Source organism: Humulus lupulus, chromosome 2, assembly GCF_963169125.1.
Source record: "Humulus lupulus chromosome 2, drHumLupu1.1, whole genome shotgun sequence".
In the NCBI taxonomy this organism is placed as follows: domain Eukaryota; kingdom Viridiplantae; phylum Streptophyta; class Magnoliopsida; order Rosales; family Cannabaceae; genus Humulus; species Humulus lupulus.
Window position 1 is genome coordinate 184,106,450 of NC_084794.1, and position 23,405 is coordinate 184,129,854.

The 23,405-nt window shown below is 37.5% G+C and overlaps 1 protein-coding gene across 1 annotated transcript; it reads right to left on the reverse strand.

Moving 5' to 3' along the window:
• Positions 1 to 7,382: 7,382 nt before the first annotated feature.
• On the reverse strand, positions 7,383 to 22,632 carry LOC133814986 (protein FAR-RED ELONGATED HYPOCOTYL 3-like). The gene is made up of 4 exons (XM_062247884.1): positions 22,455 to 22,632; positions 10,498 to 10,635; positions 9,126 to 9,541; positions 7,383 to 8,374 (listed from the first exon to the last, which is right to left on the reverse strand). Exons 1-4 carry the CDS (start codon positions 22,630 to 22,632, stop codon positions 8,171 to 8,173), a joined length of 936 nt encoding a protein of 311 aa, XP_062103868.1. The 3' UTR covers positions 7,383 to 8,170.
• Between the last annotated feature and the right edge of the window lie 773 nt (positions 22,633 to 23,405).

Sequence of the window (23,405 nt, forward strand, 5' to 3'; positions counted from 1 at the left end):
CCTTCTCTTGTGTAGTGTACCACCTCTCTACCTCCATAAGCTTGCGGCTTTCATAAGCTATGAGGTGGCCCTCTTGTACAAGTACTCCTCCCAAAGCATAATCAGACACATCTGTCTGCACTTCAAAGGGTTTACTAACATCTGGTAAGGCGAGGACAGGATCTCGCATCATGGCTTCCTTTAGACTCTCAAATGCTTGAGCATAGTTCCTTCAAATTGGTGGGGGCCTTCCATTCTTGAATAGCCCGCACCTTCTCTAGATCCATGCGAATCCGACCACGTTCTACAATGTGGCCTAGGAACTTGGTTCTCTCTTGTGCGAAGGGGCACTTCTCTCACTTCACATAGAGTTGGTTCTCTCTCAATTTCTGAAACACTTAAGCTAAGTGTCATTGATGTTCTTCTATTGTGGAGCTATAAACAACAATGTCATCCAAGTAGACTACCACAAACTTATCTAGGTACTCATGGAAAAATTGGTTCATCAACGTACAGAATGTGGCTGGTGCGTTTTTCAACCCAAACGGCATGACTCGGAACTCGAATGCTCCATATCGAGTCACACACGTTGTCTTCGGCTCATCCCCTTCTGCTATCTGCACTTGATAGTAGCCCGATCTCAAATGCAGTTTTGTAAAGAATTTTGCTCCACTTAACTAGTCGAACAAGTCTGCGATCAAGGGGATGGGGTACGTATTGCGCACTGTCACCTTATTGAGAGCCCGATAATCAATACACAGTCTCAAGCTCATGTCGTTCTTCTTCTAAAATAGGATGAGCGCACCAAATGGTGCCTTCGATGGTCTGATGAAGCCTGCCTCTAGTAATTCCTTCAACTGCTCCCTCAGTTCTTCTAGTTCAAGGGGCGCCATCCTATAGGCCGCTTTTCCGGGTGGTTTGGCTCCCAGCACCAGTTCGATTTGGTAATCAATCCATCTTCTAGGTGGCAAGGCTTTGGGGAGTTGATTCGGCATAACATCTCCATACTTCTTCAAGACCATTCGAATCTCTTGTGGAATGACTTCATCCACCGTATCCTCGTATACTGTGGGTAGGGCAATATACGTGGTCTTGTCTTTTTACACCCTTCTTAAATTGCAAGGCTGACAACAGCTTGGTTTCTGAGGGCTGCTTCACTTTAGCAGGCAATGCATGTTTCTCTCCCATTATGAGTAAACTTCCCGTAGGTGGGATGGGAATGGCTCCCTTCTCTGTAAGAAAGTTCATACCCAATATCACATCAAAGTCGTCCATTCGCACGACCACCAAGTCAATTTTCCCCTCCCACGAGCCTATCTTCATGTTCACCTTCTTAGCCACGCTAGTTGTGGCTAAGGCTTCTGAGTTAACTGCTTTCATGCGGCCACAGTCCTTCTCCCATTTTAGTCCCAAACGTTTAGCTTCGATCTTCGAAATGATGTTGTGAGTGGTGCCCGTGTCAATCATCACGCTTCCAGCCATTTTACCATATAGAGTGGCGTCCACATAAATTAGTCCTTTTCAAGGGTCTTCTTTACTTTCGCACCATGTTTCTTGAGAGCATTTAGCATCCGAAGGGCACCCATGTGCGTATATTCCTCATTCTTCTCTTCATTGACTTGTTCCCCTTGGGAAAATGATGCCTGGAGGGAACTCATCTTGGATTTGTGAGGACATTCTGTCGACTTATGCGGCTGGTACAAATCCAACATGTAAGAGGCTTCTTGAACAGAGGATTAGTACCTTTGTTAGGAGAGTTAGACTCCACACTCCTCTTCTCTCCTCCACCACTCTTGCTCTGCCAAGACTTTCCCGAATTTTTACCCCCAACGTTGCTTCCGCTAGGTGAAGAATTAATCTTCTTCCATTGAATGTTCCTTGATGAGTAATTGGTCAGTCGTTCGGCAGCAGCTTGAGCAGTGGCCAGGTCAGCCACTCGCTGTCTCTCGAGCTCTTGCTTTGCCCAAGGCTTCAAACCTTCCAAAAATGCAAAAAGCTTGTCCACTTCAGACATGTCTTTGATATCAAGCATGAACCCAGAGAATTTCTTCACGTATTCTCGAATCGTTCCTATGTGCTTCAGCTCTCTCAATTGGGGTCGAGCTATGTAGGTAGCATTTTCAGGGAGAAAATGCGTCTTCAATTCTCTCTTTAGATCTTCCCATGTTTCTATGGTGCATCTGCCGTTCTGAATGTCATTGTACTTCATCCTCCACCACACTTTAGCATCTGCAGACAAGTACATTGTTTCCATGGCGACCTTGCCATCTTCTGATTCAACTCTCACGGCTCTGAAGTAATGCTCAATATCAAAGAGGAAGTTCTCTAAGTCATTTGCGTCTCTAGCCCCACCGTAGGGCATCGGCTCAGGCACCTTTACCCTTTCGTATTCCATGCCAATGGGTCCAGTTGCAAGCTGATTCCAACATCTCGTCCTTCAATGCCTCAACTAACCCCCTACAATTCTCTACAAGGTTATTTAGTGTTTCTTGTAGGTCTTTCACCGCTTGTTCCACTACCTCAATACGTTCCTCCCTCTGAGGACTATTGGATGTACTTGAAAGGTTCTCATTTCGCTCGATTGCAATTGTGCGGGCTAGTAAATTGGTCGTATCTTGCTCCAACACAGCCATGCAGTTTTGTGTGTTATTCTTCTTCGGTTCTAGCCTGACAGAGCTAAGATCCCTGACCCTCTCGTCCAGGCCATCTAGCTCTCCAACGCACCTCTCCAGCGCTTTGATCCTTTGAGTGTTGCTCACCATCATGCAGGGTCACCAAACTTTCTCTAACCTGGCTCTGTTACCAACTGTCACGGGCCACCAACTTGACTCCTCGAATTGACAAAACGTGCAGCACTTATTAGCATTCTCAGCTAGCAAGTTAGCCTAAAATTCACACATGTGGCAAACAAACCTAACGGTTAGCCACGATACAAGTCTCGCACATGTAAGGGCAATAACGAAGCATGAGCAAGCACAAAGCAAGCCATCCAAAGGCAACATCCCACACAACAACTAGAGCATACAACATAGGCAAGTGGATAAACAAAGGTAACAAACAAGCAACACATAGACCATAAAGGGAGCATACACAAAGGGACATGGATAAACATCTTTTATTCATATAAAGCCTTGATAGGGCAAGGGAGTACACAACTTAAGCCCCTATCTGCTGGTGGCCATGGTGCTTCTCTAAGTCACTAGGTCACCTCCCCATAAGGAGCATTCTAAGGAAATAAAGTCTTCCCAGGAACATATATGATTTTCTCCTGGGAGACATATACATAATTACAAAAGTGACATCCCCTACCCTTGAGGTTACTTGGTGCAAGGCTTGACTAATGATCAAGCACCAAGGCATGCTCATACATATAAAATGGCCCCCTAGAGGTGTGTCGTGTCGCAACGCGTCACAGTTGGCACCCACCCCTAATCGGGTTGATTAAAGCCAACATGGACACAGGCCTTGACCTCGCTTAATTCAAAGTAGGTTCTGGGGTGGTCTTACATGATGGTACAGGTAGGGTGTTAGGATCCTCTGCTACTCCTCTCAGATTGGTGCCCGAACCCCATGTGGTTGAAGCTTTGGTTCTGAGGTAGTGTCTTCTACTGGGTAAGTGGTTGGGATACCACTCGCTAATTATGAAAATGGACTGCCTTCAAGCTTGTGAGGCTTACAACAAGAAAGTGGTTGAACATTCCACTTTTGGTGTTGTTTTAGATCATATAGCTCTTCCATGTAACAATTTCATTGACATATCATTTGTGCTTTGTAACAATTTGACTAGTTCTATAGCCATCTATTGCCCAGTTAGCTCTTTCTCTTAAGATTGGAAAAAGTTTGGTGGCCTATCTTCTTATCTGTGTAAGACCTTAGATCCTTTTCTTAGTTTGTAATATGTTGGCTTTTAGCCTTTTAATGTAGTTATATTCCTACTTAAAAAAAAGTGTGTGAAAGATGAGAGGGGTTCAAATCTTCATTGTTTAATATATATATATATATATATATATATAACAATAAAATCAAGATTCCCTCATAATTATATTACAACCTGTGTATCTATGATAGTCAAAGCCTTCTCATAATCTCATTCTTTAAGGCGCGGCTAAACTACCTAAACTTCGTAGTTTGTCCACTTAAATATAAAATCTTGATGATCAAGATTACTAACCATACCTCTAAAGTATCAGAAAGTGGACTTTTGCAGGTCAACATGTTAGATTAATGACTTTAGCCACTGTCGAACATCGATTTGCTATTTTATCATGATCTATCATAAAAGAGACATATTAGAGACAATATCAACCATATGGTCAAGCTCTTATGACTGAGATTACTAATTGTATACTAAAATATTAAAATTGTGACTTTCAAGAGTTAACTATTGAAATTATTAACTCATCAAAAGTGAAGTACAACTATGAAGAAAATGAGAGATCATAATATTTTCATCAAGTTATAATCTCAAAATTAAAAATAAATATTAAATACGAAAGTTTTATTATTATTATTATTATTATTATTATTAAATAAAATAGCTATAATAAAAATGATAGTAATAAAGTTATGGTTAAATATATGTTATTGCATAATATTGTTCAAAATCATATTTAATTTTTTTAATAATATAAAATTAAAAGTATTTTTGAATTGTTCTTAATTAAATAAAATTATAAAGATTTATTTAACTAAATAAAAAAATATAAAGATTTTATTAATTAAAAAAAATATAAAAACTTGATAATATTAAATATATTGACAAAACTAATTAATGTTAAACATTCTACGATCTATTATTTTTTTATAAAAAATAAAAATCTAATTAATGCTATTGTTAAATACTTTAACAAAAATAATTAATGCTAAACATTCTACTATGTATAAATATAGGCTAACTCTTTAATCGAGCTCTTAATTCATACTTAACCAAACTATTAAATTAATACAAAAAAATCATAATTTCCTCTACAATCAAGCCTCCAATATGGTCAACATTTTAATACTATGTATCTTACAAGTTATTTCAACTAAACTTAGTATAATATGGTAAGAATATTTATCGATTAATTTTCTTCATATCACTATCATAATTGTTTTTCCTTTAATATGCAAAAAAATATTTTAAAAAATTAGGTGAAAAATATTAATAATTTTTTGGCAAAAATATATCAATCACAAAAAAATCAAAAATATTATATTCTCAAACATAATTAATGGTAATTCAATCATCTTAAAATTTTAAAAATAAAACATAAGTCAAATTTGTCCAAAGAAATTTAATACAAAACAAATATAATATATATCAGTTTTTATTACGTATTACGTTTTACTTGTTTTGTGTTATGCAACACAACATTTAAATTACATAGCTCCATACATATTTTTGCGTAACTAATATTGTAAATATATCTCAATTTCATTCTAAATTTATTGTACAACCCTCGACTAAATAAATTTTTTGATATTAAATTACACTTTTACCCTTATTTCTTACAATCACATCAAATATTTTTAGTCAACCAACCGGTTCTCATAACCAGATAGAGCAAGTGACAAAAATATTTATTCATCTCATAATGTGACACATGGCCAAAAAAATGGACTCACATTGAAGGACCGACACATGGCCAAAAAAATGGACTCACATTGAAGGACTTAGCCAAGGACTTAAGAATTGGTCTTTTATTTATCAAAAACTAAACATATTTGATAAATATTCTAAACACTGATGTATCAAATTAAAAATAAAAAATCCTAAAATTTTAATAATAAAACTTATCAAAAATCTCAAACTAATCATTCCATAATTATAAAAATGTGAGAATAACAAATAAAGTAACCAAAATTCCAAAATAATCAAGCTAAAATGATTAAAAAAAAACCTTAGATTAACAATCTAAATTAATAAAAATTCTAAAGTATTCAATCCAAAATCATGAAAGAAAAAAATTAGATTGACAATCTAAATTCACAAAATAATTTTACAACAATCAATCCAAACTCACAAATGAAAACTCAGAAATTTCACAACCACCAATCCAAATAATAAAAAATGGAAACCGAAAAAAAATCTCATGACAATCAATCTAAAAAAATTCAAAAAACCTCAAAAAATTTCAAATTCCAACCAAGAAATTATTCTCCAAATCAAAGCCGAATTTCAAATTCTTCCTCATACTCATATTACCAAAAAAAGAAAAACCATCTGCTGGCAACAACCCTTGGCTGCATCTCTAGGGACAAATGTTGGGGCTGGGCTTCGATGGGTGGGTTGGGTGTTGCTCGGCTTGGCTTCATGGAAGGCTAGGCTACATTTACGTTCAGAAGAGGAGGAAGAGAGAATCCAGAAAATTGGGGATTAGAGATTTTTATATTTTAATTATATTTAGTTTTAAGATTAGAATTATTTTATTTTTTAATAATAAAATATTTTAATTTAATTTTTTTTTAGGTTGTAATTTTTTTTAAAAAAAAAGTAATGAGTAGGACAAATAGAAATGTAACATTTGCGTGATAGATGCCAAGATACACATATCCCATTTTAGTGAAACTTCAACAAAAAATTTAAGGTTAAATAGGAAAATCTCCCTAAAATCTTTGTAGAGTTTTGCCTCCTAAAATTTGAACTATAACAACTATTATAAATATAATCCTTATATTGCTCCTGTAGCATTAATGTTGCATTAATATGACAAGTTTCAACAGTCAAAATAGGCAAATACATACATACATGTGATATAATGATAAATTTTAAAAAATGTATATGCATTTTTAGAACTAATTTTTGTATATTTAACATCAATAAACTTATTTTAACTAATTTTAGTTAGCTAAATAAACTATTGTCTTGTAACTATGCATGTAATATGTGACTACATAGAAATCTGCTTAAAACAATTAACAGAATGTAACAAAATTAATAGAATGGGCATGTTTACAATAATTTTCATAATTTAGGAGACATTTTTACTACAAAAAAATAATTCAAGAAACAAAACTCTACAAGGCCTATAGCTCAAAAGAGAAAATTACTATTTGTCCAAAATTTAATCCCGTAAAGAGGTAGTAACGGGCCCACCAATTTTTATTTTAAAAAAATTACATATTTGAGTAACAAATTATAAAATATACGTAGTTTAGCCACCAATATCACTTCATATTTTGGAGTACTGAAAATAATAGAAAATTTTCACATAGCAAGTTTATGTAAATGCTATTTATAAAATTGTAACATTTGGTAACAAATTTATCATTTTCCTCATTTTTTTAGTAGTTTTTTTTTCTCTTTTAAAATTTGATTTTGATAGTAAAACTTGGAAAGTACTCTATCTATATGCACCGAAAACACCTGTGTAGGAAAACCAACAAAAGAACACAAAAAGCAAGAAAGTTTTGGGCCAAAAAAAAAAACTAAATAATCCATAAATGACCGCCCTCAATTTTTGTTACATAACAATAGAAATCTATTTTACATTCTTACCAACAAAAAAAAAACGTAATAGAATTTACCTTGTCTTACAATATCCAATTGGTCCACACTCCATAGATTGTTGAACCACTGGTCTTAGTAGTAACAGGGCCTTGCATCTTGTAGTGTACCTTCGTCCATAATGTACACACAAACTATCTTCCTTTCAATTGCCTAATGTTAGCTTTGATATCACAAAAATCTCTGTCAATGTCTTGCAGCTACCCTACACACACTTCCTACGATTCAGCATCAACTGCACTCTGTCTACCTCTTGGTCAGTGTACCTAGATAGGATGGTTTATTGTCTTATCACAACAATGTCAGACACTACGACAACGATTTCTAGATCAAAATAAATTAAGTATTCAAAATTTAGACAAATCCCATAGAGTTTCCCACAAATTCTCTCGGATGAACAAATATATTGATATGCCGAACACCTTAAAGTCTCGCTAAAGTGAAAAACTAAGTTATAAGCTAGAGGCATTTTTTTGGCAATGACTATTGTTATTAGACTAGTTTAATTTTACACCATCACTAACAACCATCTCTCATTAACGACCACCTCCAAATGATGATACATCATTTTTCGACTTCTTCCAGCTAATATGATGGCTTTATTCAAAACTAATAAATATTTTCCTAATCCAAATATGGCATCAAACAAACTAAAATAAAGTATGGAAATGTTCAATGGATTAGTACTTACTGTCGCAGAAACTATCCACGGCATAAGGGCTGCTGCCTCTTAGATTCAAGTTTTCTCAGATTTTCATAAACTAGTTGAACTATATTGGATACATTTCCATTATGCTCTTCGACATCTTTCATAACAGCAAGTAGCTGTTCCCGATATGATGCACTTAACCTTTTCTTAACCCGTAGTTCTGCAGTTAATTCCTGAATTTTCTTGTCTTTATCATCCTGAAAAACAAATTAAAAACAAACTGTTAAATGAAAAAGGAAAGTTGAAAACAAATATTAAAAGTATGTGGATATCTAAACAAGACAGACACAAGCATATAGTTAGGCCCTAGAAATGTAGGGGTGTACTCTACATCAATGATTGATGAGACTATTGACTACATTCCAAATGAAAAAGTGATGGTTCTAGTCCATTCAAATGAAGTAACAACTAGTTGATAAAACTGATAGGACCCTACATCTAGTTAAGACAGTAGCAAAGAAAGTAAGAAATCAGACAGAAAGAGAGATAGGAGCTGAATGATTTTCTGTATTGAATAGGTAAAAGTCAGGTACAAGCTTGAATGATATTCAAGAGACCTTCCACTCTCCACCATACAAATCCCTAAGGACCCAATTCCTCAATACCTGAATTCCTCCCCCAATTCTGTCAATACCTGAATGCACTTTTAACTAACACCCAACCAAGCCCAATAAACCATATCAACCCACTCACTAAACATAGCTACAACTATTCATATACCCCTCAAATATCATTATCCTATTAATTCTCCCCTTCATGGGTGTCTATCAGAAAATAGACTTGTAGCTTATCTTCAGCATTAACATTTTGTTATTTCAAAGTAGAGAAAAACAATTTAATTGAAAACCAGAGTTGGGAGATACGTTAAATTTATAAAATAGCTCAATCATATCACAGCTCAGTCTTCAAATGAATTTATGCTGTGTCTAACAGGTAAAATAAACTTACAAGTATCCGACGACTCTTCTGCAAGTGAACCACCAATGGGTGATTATGTTCACTCACGAATTTCCTAACAACCCATCTTCCATTGTTCTCTCTTTTCAGCAAAATCATTGCAGTGCAAACATCTCGTTGCCTGCCCTGTTTCTGAATTTCAATTTTTGTTCTATTGTCCGGAAGTCCTCTACATCCAAGCCCACGAGAGATTATTGATCCGTCACGCTCAGATTTCCGAGATGATAACACACGAGTCAAGAATCCTTTTTTTCTGGCATAATCATCATAGAACGCTCTACCAGCTTCTTCTGATTCAAATACCATCCCCTCATGTGGTTCCATATCACTGCCACCTTCAAGTGCACTTGATTCTCCTGCATAAGTTCCTATTCTCTCAATTCCATCACCCATTTGCACATCCACTCCTGCACATTAACACAAGTTACTTGGAAACACATAAGCACATGCCAGCCATGTGTGTCACCAAACTAGTTTTACTACAACACTAACTATCAAAGTCTTATTCCCATTTTTTTAAAAGGGCTATCCCCAATGGTCAGTTTCATATCATTGAAGCCACTGCTAGAGAACTTTTTTGCTGGTCAAGCACAAAGTAGCCTAGCCAGTATGATAATAAGCGAGTGATATTGCTCCCCTAGAGAAATCAGTCTTACTTGATTGGACTCGTACAGATTAGGAAGAAAACAAAGAGCTTCAATAACTGTATCCAATCTCTAAAAAATCCCAATTCTATCAAACAATTTTTACAATATTCCCCCAGTCCCATTTATGGGATCAAATCAATACATTCCAACAAGAAATCTGTAAAATAGTCTCATCAAGCATGACTTTTAGCATTTCCTTCGAAGGACATTCCACTAAATAGAAGCATAATAAAAGTAGTTACTACATGCAAGCATAGCCCCCATTAGAGCATAAAGGCTATGTTGTAAAATTGTAAAACTAAAATAGACACACCCGTTTTCTTACAAAAAGGAAATCTCGGGGTTGGGCTACAAAATTGCTTCTTGTTTTTTTTTTATCAACTACTTGATATGAACTCTTTACGTCTTAGACTTAGGTCACAATGCCCAATCCAAACATGTAAGTTTAGCATAATTTTATACAGAAATGAATAGACAGTAAAGTTTTAGAGATGCTGATAAATTTCATAGACGATCGAACAGATAATTTCGAAAGAAGATATAAAGGAATTTGAATTGTCATAAATAAAGTAGGATAAAAAAGGAAAAGAAAGAAATTAGGACAAAGGAAAAAGCGAAAAGCGAAAAGAGTGAGAAGGTGACAGTAAAGAGAAACATTGACTGTTCTGTGTAAATGAAAAAAGGTAAAGAGAACCTCAAGGCTAGGCTAGACGTACGCAACTTCTTGTTCTTGTTCTTGTTCTTCTTCTTCTTCTTCCTGCCACGATTCCACGAAACACCAGTTAATATAATGAAAATATTTACTAACTTTCTGTAAATAACACTTGTACTAAGCTTTAGTGCTTGTATCCAACCTTTTTATTTTATAACAATTAAATCTCAAATAAAACATAATTGGGTTTATACTTTTTTCAACTATTCTTTTTGTCCCATTACTTATTTAAATTTTATATTTTGGTAAATTATTTTTTGATTATATTTTTTATAAAATAATTCAAATAAAATTTTAAACCCGATTTTAGTTAAAATTTTCTCAACTGAAATCATAAATAATTCATCAAACTAATAATTCAGAACAAAAATAAAATCATTCTCCTTAAAAATTGTATTGTTATATTCAATTTTTTCTTCATTAAAATTAAGTTTAGGAGTATATTTGAATTATTTTACAAAAATATAGGGTCCACAAATGAATTTTTTAAAACACAAGGTCCAAACAAATAATCAGAAAAAATACAGGATCCAAAAAAATATAAGTCCAACATAATTTATAAGGGTGAAGTGAGAATTTTAACAAAAAAAAAAATTGTAGCACCTATTTATTTTCTCTTTTTAACCTAATTAATTATTGTCAAATATATTATTTTAGAAAATTGACCTAAATATTCTAATCAAATATTAAAAGTTTATCTTCTATTATACTTCTAAAATATTTAATATCATTTATATATTAATTAACATATTATTTTTAATAAAAAAATTTACACACTTTAAATTTTAGAAGCATTAAATTTATTAAAAGTGCTTCTATCTATGACATTATCTTTTTCTCACTACATTCATTTCTATTTAAAGTAGAAAGAATTTTTAACAATTTATGAGAAGTTTAAATAGAAATGTGTGTAGTGAGAGAAAAATGATGTTATATATAGGAGCACCCTTTATAAATTTCATGCTTCAAAAAATTAAAATATGTAAAAAAATTTATTATTATTTCAAAAGAATATTTAAGTCAATTACCAAAATAATATATTTGGTAATAATTAATTAATTAATAAGGGTTTAAAGAGCAAAAAAGAAAAATGGGTGCTATGGTTTTTGTTTTGTTAAAATCCTTTCTTATCCTTATAAATTAGAATTTATTTAATAGAATATAACTTTGGGGACTTATGTGAGCCTAAAAGTAAATGTTGGGTTCTAATTTCTACAAAATAAAAGTTTGAGACCTAAGTTATACAAGTGATAAATCTTGGGGACCCTAGATGTTGTTTACCCTATAAATTTTGTGCATATATTATTTACTTTTTTTTTAATGCAAAAATTATTGACTTTTTGGGAAAATTTTGTGCTTATATTCTTTACTTTTTTTAAATGTAAAAATTAATGAATTGAAAATGATTGATTTTTTGGTTAAATTCCAAATTAGTATATATGTTTTAAAAATTTATCCCATTATATCTAGCATTATGTTAAATGATATTTTGGATTCTATGTTTTCCAAAATGAATCAAAATTGTATGTTTAGCCCGATTTTGGTTAAAATAATTTTATATATAATATTTCATTGCTCTGCTTCTCTGAACCCATCGCATTGCCATGGACAATTAATCTTATATTCAAAATTATTTTGGCCAAAATTGGGTGAGGATACTAATTTGATATGTTTTACAAAACACGAGTCCAAATTATCATTTAATAAAACACAGGGTCCAACTAAATAACTTAGGAAAATACATGGGTTTGTTGACTCGATTTTTCATCAACTTAAGAACATTAGAGCATGGATTCAATAATATAGATATGAGAATGTAAATAACACAATATTTTATAGTAGTTTGGCCCAAAAAAGATGACCTATGTCCACTTAGTCACTTTTATTGACATTTAAGCTTGAAGAACCATAGTTTACAGCTGCGCTGCTGGTTGTTCTATAGTCATCCTTCGCTTTGATTACATAAAGAATAGTTTGTACAAGTTTTTAGTGTATAGGCACTGTGAGTTGCCACCTTTATTTAGATTTCATCTCCTCTTATTTACAGTGAGGAGTTTAAGGTTACATTTGAGTTGTGGGCCTAAGCTATTGGACTTGACCCATGATTAATACATACAACATTATAATTACATAAATACAGTTGTATTTCAATAAATGGCAACTCTGTCATCCGTTGCTAATTATGTTGGCGCAGGTAGCCTATCTTGAATGAACAGGCATGAACTTAATAAAGGTTCGCGATCAAGCATCTTTGTTAGCATCCCTCAGGCAATTATGAACGTACAAGAATAGACCAATATCATTAGTTGACCAAACTCATTCTATTAGCATTTGGATGTCTACTGTGTGTGAACAAGATTGTTATAAGTTTTGTTCATATCTTCTTTGAAGGAAATAACTAGCAAGTTCGAGATCCTCAATATAGTTATTCTTTGACACATCATCATGCCTAAAAAATGGGTATAACATTTGCCTCTGTTTTACCCTAAAAAAATACTTACTTGCTGATGTGGCGCAATCGGTGTGCATGTGGGTAGCACGTGACTATTCAGTGATGACATTCTGATCGACCAACATCAAGAATAGAAGTTGCTTGATGGATTCAAGAAAGATGTTGAACAGTACAACAAAAGATGTGCTGACATATGCGATCAGGTCTGATCATAGTAATGAAACCAGAGTTCAAATACAGTTATAAGTCAGAGATATTTGACTTTATTTTTTGTGTAAAGATTATGATTTCTGTTATTATTAAAATGTGTTTGTAACAAAGTTTAAACACGACCCATCAACCTATATGTGCATCCTTGAGCCTATAAATAGGATGGATGGGACTCATTTTTGAGGGGGCAATGATAACTCTACAAAGTAGAGTTATTTTACCACTTCTTATGTGCTAATTGTTGCTTAATTCTTGAGTTTTTAATTGATTTACTAAGTTTTTAAGTAATTTTGAATTTAGTAGTCTTATCATGATTTTATATACTTTTGTCTGTTTTTATAAGTATTTTGTTGTAAAATGTTGTAGTTAATTATTTGAATTATTATTGTTAAGTTAGTGGTAAAAAAATGTTGTATTATTGAACCTAAATGTAAAATATAAATTAAGTTATAATTAATATTTTCAAAGAATTAAATTGATCTATTTTAGAGTTGAAAATATTGTATTATGATTTATTTTATATTTATTTTGTAGGGAATGTATGCTCTTAAAAAGAAAGAAAAATGAAGGACAATATGGCATTTTCAAGAAAGCAAGACAAAGAGTTGGCATTTATAAAAAAGCCTCATTTGGGCCCAAGCCCAACAGCTTCTCAGCCAACAACGCCTGCCAGCTGCTTCAATGTCCACCTACTTCATCCAGCTCCCTGCTCTTATTCCTCTTCAGCATCCATGCCTCTCCTCCAGATGTCGCCACCTGTCCAGCTCTCCTCTTCAGCATATAGCATCCTGAAGGCTTCCAACGCCTGGCTGCCCATTGCACCAACCAAAGCCGTACGGACCAGCAGCTCTTCTCACTAGATTTTGGGCCGCCTGCCACCAGCCAGGCCCAACACCAACTCAGCCAACCCCAATACCCAGCTGACCATTCCCTGTTCCACTCCTTTGGCCCAAGCCAGCAACTCAGCCAACCCCAATGTCCAGCCCGCCAGCCTCAGCACCACAAAGCAACCCACCAACCCAAGCAACTGCTCGGCCCATCATCCTGCTCCCTGGCCCAATCTGAAGCAACACAGCCATGCAGCTTCATCACGCCTGGCACCCCACGTGAAGCAATCATGCTCCCATGCCAAGATAACCAAGCTGCCAATAGCCACCAAAAGGCCAAAAACCACATTTTTATTCCCAATATTTTTCACTCAAATATCAATTCACTCTTCCCTATTTTTCTTACCGAAATAAACATTCCTAATTCATTTTTTTACCCTAGCTTTTCACTAATCTTTTACCCAACCAAACATTTCATCTTTCCAATACTCTTACACTTACTATATTTATCCTACCACTTCCCAACACAATTAAATTAATCAATTTATTTATTTTAATTTGATTAATTTAATCTCCATATTTTGCCTATAAATAGAGTCTTGTAAGACCATTTAGGGAGCTCTTCTTCATCTTTTCAACATCTTCTACACATATTTTTCTCTCTTCTTTTCACTATTTTCTCTCTACCATTTTCATCTTTTGAAGAGCATGTCAAGTATGTTATTTTGTAATTTTTATCTAGTTATGAGCTTCTAATCTTTTTCAAAGATTATTAAGATGATGATGAAGCAAAATGTAACTAGATAGTATTTTTTTGTTGTATGTTGATTTCTCATTTGTACAACATTGTTTATGGATTTTTCTATCAAAGATATGCATTTTTCATCTAGTGTTGATTGTCAAAGCATATTACACTTAGTTCTTCATTATGCAAAAATATGATATTCTTTGATTAAATGTTTTTCATTAAATTGTTCACATCTAATTCTTAGAGCATAAATATCATATTTTACCTAAACATAATCTCTTTGATTTTTTGTAGTTTCATTAGGTTGTAACACAACTAATGCTTAGAAATTATATCTTATATAAGTGAAGAAAAATCCTACCTTTTTGAAAGTAACTTGTGCTTGAATAGAAAATGTATTTTGGAAAAAATATAGTGTGATTTATTTCAACTATATCTAAACTTGGGAATCAATATACTTACAAATATTATTGAACTTGCATTTTGTGGATTCTAATATCTTAATAATCTTATTTTGCATATCTTATTTGAAAACCATTTTTCTATTTAATCTTAAATCTTTTTATTACTTGTCTTTTATTTTTCTAAAACAAAATCTCATCAAATATTTGGAACTAGGTTAGAATATTCTTGATTTGTTTGAAATAGTTTCTTTTGATGTTAGTCAACTCCCATGGGTTCGACCTCGTACTTACTTGAAAATTATATTCCGAAACGATTCGTGCACTTGCGAGTTTAAATATTAAAACACCATCTTTTGGGATCAACAGGCAATAATTTGTATTCAGAGAGAACTAGTGTTTTTTATACACGACTTTTGTATCCTTTTTTGGAGCTTGTGAAACTCAGTGAACCCTATTTTGCTGATCGCATGTTTCAGAGTACATCAATAAAAAAATTAAGTGGACGTAGGTCATTACCAATATCTGGGGCTGAACCACTATAAATCTTTGTGTTGTTTAGTTCTTGCAGTCAGCTTATAAATATTTATCGTTTTGGTGACTCCGTGTCGTTGGCTAAATCATCAATCAACATTTTGGTGCTTTCATTGAGAGTTGAACTCAAGACCTTCAAGATAAACAATGGCGAAAACATCCAGGAAAGCGGGTCAGACAGGGCAGACATCTGGAAGTATGCCAAATCAACCTCCTCCAGATGTAGCGGAGGACGAGCCATAGGTAGAACTGGAAGAGGAAGAGATGGATGCTGAAACCTTGTGAACATCTTTGATTGTATTGCAAGAGGAATTAGCTACTCTGAGAGCTAATCAAGAGAATGTGGTTGAAACAATGCTGCTGCAGCAAAGGGAGATTGACCGGCAGCACCGAGAGCTAAATGAGCGGCAAGCTGACATGGATCACTGGCAGAAAGATGTCACAGCAGCTTTAGAAGTGACCATCCAGTTGGCTCGAGGACAACCTGCACCTACCTCCTAACCAGAACAGCCACCCAACTCTCACCCTCAAAAAAATCTGCAGTCAGAGCATCCCCAGTATCATCACAATCCACCAAATCCAAGGAGTCCTCAAGGACCAGAACAACCTCCCGCTGCTCAACAGGAAAGACCAGCCCAAAATCCTAACGAAACAACGAGCAGAAACCACCCTCTCAATCTAGTCGAGATAACATTTAGCAACACAGGCAGAATAGGGTCGAGCTGCATCCCAGAAGCCCTAGATGCCAAACAGCTGGGGAACAGAACCCTCCTGGAAAGGGACAACGTTCCTCAGGAAGCAGAAGACAAGTGGACTCAGCACTGCGATCTGGGATCCCCCACGACATAGTAATGTCAGAGGACCTAACGACCAACGCAATCCTCCTCCTGTTTATCAAGAAGTACTAGTAGGAAGAGAGGGGAACAGTGCATACAGCAGGTCACACACTCATAGGTCACAATTAAGAGATGGCCATGATTATAATGAGGCGAACTCTAGTAGGAGGAATGATGGTCGGCAGTAGGAGGAAAGAGGCGGACAGCAAAATCTTCTGCCAATGGAGAACCGACCAACAAGCCAAAATGCTAGGGGGCAACCTAAACAGCCCAATGCCTTTGGCTGACTAGGTGCAAGCAAGCAGAGGCGTAGGGATGAAGATCTAAGGGATGTGCTCAGTAACCAAAGAGAAAGACACAACGAGTACTCCCCCCAGCTTCGGCCACTCCAGCAATACCAAATGTTGTACAGGCCCAGATAGATGCCTTAAATCAGGCCGTGCAGCAACTAGGTGGGAATAAAATGTCCGACATAGAGTTTGATCGAAGGAAGGGCACCCTATTTGTTAATAGAATTGTTGTGGCAGAAGTTCCAAGAAAATTCAAAATGCCAATTCTACCTAAAATCACAAGAGGGGAAGATCCAGTATCTCACATGAACAAGTTTGAGATACAAATGGATATCCAAAAGGTGTCAGAAGTTGCTCGATGCAAGATTTTTCCTGCCACTATGTCTGAATCTGCTCAAGAATGGTATTTCAAGTTCCCTCTGACTAGTATAGTTTCCTGGGAGATGTTCGTGAAGGAGTTTTATTTAACAGTTCTATGCTGGTCGAATACATCCAACAGAGGCTAATCAGCTGGTTGGCATTCGACAGAAGGAAGGAGAAACTCTCAAGGAGTATATTTAGCGGTTCATGTGAGCGGCTGCTCGGGCCAAAACTATCGGAGACGAGGGAAAGATGATGGCACTCACAGCTGGAATACGACGCCATTCTCCTCTCTGGAGCAGTCTGCGAAAGAATGGAGTCAAGAGCACTCAGGAATTTTTGGATCGAGCAAACAAATATATCAAGCTCGAGGAGGCTATTGCCAATGAAGGAAAGTCTCCTATGGACGACCAGGGCAAGAAAGAAGACCCCACCAAAGTTGCCAATGGGTCTGGTAAACCCAACAACAACGGCAAAAGTAATGGAAAAAATGGCGAACAACGAACCGACAACATCTGATAGCAAGCGCCCCAAACAGAGCAGATATGAACCAAGGTTCACCAATTACACTGTCTTGGTCAATAGTCGAGCTGAAGTATATTAGGCTAGTCATACCACCGTTCCCTTTAGGCGACAAGCCTCGATCAAAAAAGACATATCCAAAAGGGATACGACCAAGTTTTGTCATTTTCACAACAACTATGGCCATGATACCAACGAGTGTAACTAGCTCAAGGACGAGAACGAGTTCCTTATTCGACAAGGACATCTGAGGAGATATGTACGAGAAAATGTAGGTTCTTAGCAGGATGCTCACAGAGGCAACGAGCAGGCGCCTGTACGCCAACGCTTGCCTCCTCTACAGCCAGCTCCGGTTGCTGGTACATTGTTGACCATCTGCGGATGACCACATATAGCAGGTGACAGTGGTAAGGCGAGGGAGAGATATGCCAGACCCTACGTCACGATCAGGACATCGAAATGCTGAATGTTGAGGAGTGAAATCCTAAAAAAGCTCGAACAGAAGAAGAATTAATAACTTTCTCCGTGCTAGATGCACAACATGTCTGATTTTCCCACTCAGATCCTCTGGTCGTGGATGTTCTGATCACCAACATGATGATAAAACGAGTGTTGGTAGATATAGGAAGCTCGGTCAACATTTTGTATAATTCTTCACTGGAAAGAATGAAATTGTCAATGTAAGATTTAGAGCCATGCAATCAAACCATCTACAGTTTTTGGCGAAGGGCTAGCACCAACAGTGTCGATCAGACTCCCAATCACAGTAGGAACTGCACCTGCAAATAAAACATTACTCTCTACTATTATGGTAGTTGATTGTCCATTTGCATATAATGTTGTGATCGGAAGACCCATACTCGTCGATCTACGAGCCATAACTTCGGTCTGGTATCTGACAATGAAGTTTCCAACATGCAGGAGTTGGATGCGTGTTGGGAAACCAGCGAGAAGCCGGAGAATGCCACAATTCCTCGATCACAAAAGGTTGCTGGTAGTAAATGAAATGCAAGCCCAATCAGGTGAACAAGTCACCAAATAGGGCGTTGCCCAAAGTGAGGATAGGGACTTAGATCCTCGCTTTGGGGATTTTGAAGAAAACACTGGGCCTGTGGAGGACCTCGAGGAGGTCCAACTAGAAGAGAAAGATTCGACCAGGGTTGTGAAAGTCGGTAAAAACTTAGAGACAACAACAAAAAACAAATTGGTGGAGTTTTTTAAGAGACACCAGGAGGTCTTTGCCTGGTCGCATAAAGACATCGTTGGAATAGACCCAGCGGTGATTAGCCATGTCTTGAATATAGACAAAAATCATCCACCTGTACAACAAAAAAGAAGGCTGCTCGACAAAGATAGATCTAAAGCCCTAAAAGAAGAAGTCGAGAAGTTGAAGGAAAATGGATTCACCAGGGTAGTGTTTTATCCATCTTGGGTCTCTAATCCTGTACTAGTTCCCAAGCCAAATGGTAAGTGGAGGACATGCGTGGATTTCACGGACCTTAATATAGCATGCCCGAAGGATTGTTTCCCGCTTCCAAGAATCGACCAGCTAGTCGATGCTACATCAGGACATGAAGTTTTATCATTCATGGACGCGTACTCTGGTTATAATCAAATTAGTATGCATCCACTTGATGATGATCACACTAGCTTTCAAATAGATACGAGACTTTACTACTACAAAGTAATGCCTTTCGGTTTGAAAAACTCTAGTGTGACTTACCAGCGACTAGTCAACCATATGTTCAAAGAATTGATCGACAATAACATGGAAGTCTACATTGACAATATGCTGGTCAAGTCAAGAAAGGTCGGTGAACATATCAAGGACCTACAGGAATGCTTCAACATCTTGAACAAATATCAGATGAAGTTGAATCCTCTAAAGTGTTCCTTCGGTGTAGGGTCAGGAAAATTTATGGGATTCATAGTAAACTCACGAGGAATCGAAGCTAATCCCAAAAAAATTCAAGCACTGATCGAGATGCAGTCACCTGCCAAAATTAAAGATGTATAAAGCCTGACAAGAAGAATTGCTGCTTGTTATCCCCGTTTTGCCCTTGGACACGTGGCACGACATAATGGGTCTGTGGGCTCTCTCGAAGAGATCAAAGGCCCCCCCTAAGCCTAATGGACAGGGAAGAAGAAAGTCCTAGTGGTCCAATCTTCAGTCAGCCCAACATTGTACGATGGGCGCCACCATAACGAGGGAATCGAGATCAAGATGCGGACCTAACTTATCTTCCCAGTTCCAACCTAATGGCATCATCTGGGATGCGAGTAAGGGTGGCAAGCTCAACAGTTTGAGAAGAACTGGAATGTTAGTAAATAAACCCGAGCTCAGGTGAACGAACCAGGGTCATGGTAAACAGACTGAGACGTTAGTAAATAAAACCGGACCTGGCATTCGAGTGGGCAGGATAGAACTTCCCTGACGCTGACACATTCCCGAGAAACACGGAGTTTGGTCTCCTCAACTAACCTGCAAAAGAGGTTACATACGGAATGTATGCCGTTATTGGGGAACAGTACTTCCACTACTCTGGTGAATCCTATCCTTAGGATCACCTTAGAAGCCCACGCGGACTAGTCTGAGGCTACGTACCGTTGTCAATTGTAAAGCTTGGTTATGTCCAAGTTGGCCCAATGGGCCCTGATTAATGTGTATTATTTAGAAAAGTCCTTTGTATTGAGCCTCCATTAGCGAGCAAGCCATGATTATATCCCTATTGGGCTCGGATTAGTCCAGCCCAAGCCCATTGCATCCAACTCCCTATAAATAGGACCGGTTGTGCATAGTAGAAGGGGCCCCCAAATTTTCTATTGTAAGCAATTACTCTACTCAGACTTGCATAAAACTCCATTGTAAAAGCTTTCTAAGGTCTAATACAATAGACACGTGGACTAAGGCTCATTAACGCCCAACCACGTAAAAACTCTGTTTGTTTATCTTCAATCCTTACTTTTTAGCTCTCATATTTCTCATAATTCTAGTTTCTGAAAAACTCGGTAAACATTGCCCTAAGTAGATTCATATCTAAGTCTATGGACAAGTGTGTCCCATTTTTTAATCTACTCAAAGGAAACAAAAAATTTGAATGGACAGGGTGATTTCTTACTTAATAAAAATGGTGTGTACAAAACATCATAAGGAAATATTGTAAAGAAATAAAAGTTCGCATCCATCTTCATTCTTTTTCTAACAAGTGACCCAAGACTACAATCTTTCATCACTTGGGGGGTATGACCATCTATACGAAAAAGTCCAAGAATAAAAACAAAACAGGATGCAAAACGCAAAGTTTAGTCATGACCCGGACCGTATAGACTGGGGGTAACAAAACCCAACAAGACAAACTTCATTCGTTTAAAGCTACGCTTTTAAACAACAGTATGGTAACAAGTAGCTCCCACAAGGCTCAGACCCAGTCCTAACCTAGACACACATGGTCTGAGGGGTACAAAACCCAACAAGACGCAAGGCTTAGGCTCAGTCCTAACCCATACATACATGGTCCGGGGGGTACAAAGCCCAACAAGACGCAAGGCTCGGGCCCAGTACTAACCTGGACATACATGGTTCGGGGGGTATAAAGCCCAATAGGACATACGGCTAAGGTCCAGTCCTAACTCGGACATACACGGTCCGGGAGTACAAAATACCTAAAAACAGTTGACCCAACATGGTCTCAAGTAACCGAATCCCTATTCATGTCTCCTATATAATGGCCCAGAACCATTGGAACGTGAGTCTTAGGTCTAAGTTGTTTAAAATTAGACTTATAAATGGCCCAGACCATTGGAACTTGACCCCTAGGTTCGAAATAAGCTAATCAACTAATCTTTGATGGTCTAGACCGTTGGAACCTGAACATCAGAATCAGGACAAATAAATCTGACGATAGTTAATAACTCCATAGCGGTACAGGGCGTTGGAACCAGAACGTCAGGATTAAAGCGAGTTAACTAGTTAAGTCATATCCAAAAGAAATCTCTAACGATCTAGGTAGTTGGAGCCCGAACTACAAAATCGAGATAAAAAAAGAAGCTAAAGTCATATTAATAAGTCTAAAATGGTCCAGGCCGTCAAGACCCGAACACGGGTCCCCAGACAGGCTAAATGCCTTCTACAACCTTTGCCTAGTGATCCCGGCTGTTGGAACCGGGACCAAACATTCAACTCATGTTCATGCAAAGTGGTAAAACACTTAGTGAATTTTGGAGGAAAAATAAACAAATAAAAAAGGGAAAACGTTGTGCAAGAAATAAAATCAATATATAAAAAAGCAAATAAGCAAAATTGTCTTGGACACATCTACATCCACAAAAGTGATACAAATATAAACAAAAAGAAGCCATGATTACAACTTAAAGGCCCAGGCCTAGGCTTCACCCTGATTCGGAACATCCAGGACCGTCTCATCTTGCTTGTCCCCGACCAAAAGCTCCGCATCAACTTTCTCCTTAGCCTCAAATTTTGGTCTCTTTATGACCGGATCGGGATAAACATGGAGGTTCATGTCCTTGTCCTGGAGCCAGACCATGTAAATGGCCTCGTCGAAAGTGGCCTCCAGCAAAGCATCGATCTGCTTATTCTCTTGGCGAACCTCCTCGTTTCGTTTTACCTCCAACTGAAGAAGGCTGTCTAGGGCCTGGACTCGAGGGTTGCAACCTTCTCCCGGTCCTGGCGAGATTGGGCCTCAACTGCTTCCAAGAGGGCCTTGGTTGATGCCTCTGAGCCTCGAACACGAACAAGCTCCGCCTCCAGGCTATCCACCAACTTCTTATGGTCACGTCCTTCCTGGACAAAGCTTCCTCGTGCTGAGCTTGAATCTGAATATCCTCCTCATGGTCAGCCTTGATCCGAGCAACTTCCTTGGCCAGGACCTCCTTAGCAGCTTCCCGCTGGTTCACAGCCCCCTCCAGCTCCATATGGGCTGTCTCCAGCTTCATCGCCATCTCGGCCACTAGATTTGCATTCTTATGAGCCAACAGGGCATCATGGAACAGACCAAAGTTAGAAAATATACAAGTAATAAGTATGGTAAAGTAAAAGCTCACACGGGCCTGTGCATTACCACGGTGGCCTGGTGACGAATGGTTTGGGAGACTAACATGACATCTTGGCTGGCCAAGGAATCGTACCGCTTCAACTAGAGGGTAGATATGGTATTTCCCACCTGGGCTAGCAAATCTGCAGCCAACAGAGCCGTGTCCTGGCCCAGCTTAGGCCGAAACCTGATCTCGGCTATCAGTCTGTCCAGAATAGGTTAGGGAGAATTGAAAGCCTCTGGACGGTTGGAAAATTCTACCTTCCGCCGAATGGTCAGGGCCCAGTACACCTCATCTCGTTTGTCCCAGCCTTCATCCCAAGCCCGGGACACCATCTTCGTCCTCTCCTCCTGGAGGAATAGATCCCCTTCCTCAGGGAGAGCTGGGTTGATAGGGAGCCTGGGCGCATCTGGGAGTTGTTGCGTGATAATCAGGCTCTCCCTTGAGGAGTGCTCCTTGGACAAGGCAAGATCCTTGGTCCTAGCCCTCTTGGCCCGCTTCAGGGATTCTTCGGCGGCGGAGCCTGCTACCTTCTTCTCTTCCCTTCCACCCTCAGACGGCTCCTGATCCAAGTTAATAACTTGGAAAGGAGAAACTTGGGGCGGGATCATTTCGGCGGGCACTACCGGGGATGAACTCACAGCTGGAGCCCTCTCAGAAACATCCAGGATTGACCTAGA

What these genes read in the sequence shown, in the direction of transcription:
- LOC133814986 (XM_062247884.1), bottom strand. Translation starts at nt 22,632, where the DNA reads ATGGCGATGAAGCTGGAGACAGCCCATATGGAGCTGGAGGGGGCTGTG. An exon ending in GAAGGACGTGACCATAAGAA is followed by an intron (nt 10,636 to 22,454) that starts GTTGGTGGATAG and finishes TAAAATAAAAAG; the next exon opens with GTTGGATACAAGCACTAAAG. An exon ending in AGAAGAGTCGTCGGATACTT is followed by an intron (nt 8,375 to 9,125) that starts GTAAGTTTATTT and finishes TTTGTTTTTCAG; the next exon opens with GATGATAAAGACAAGAAAAT.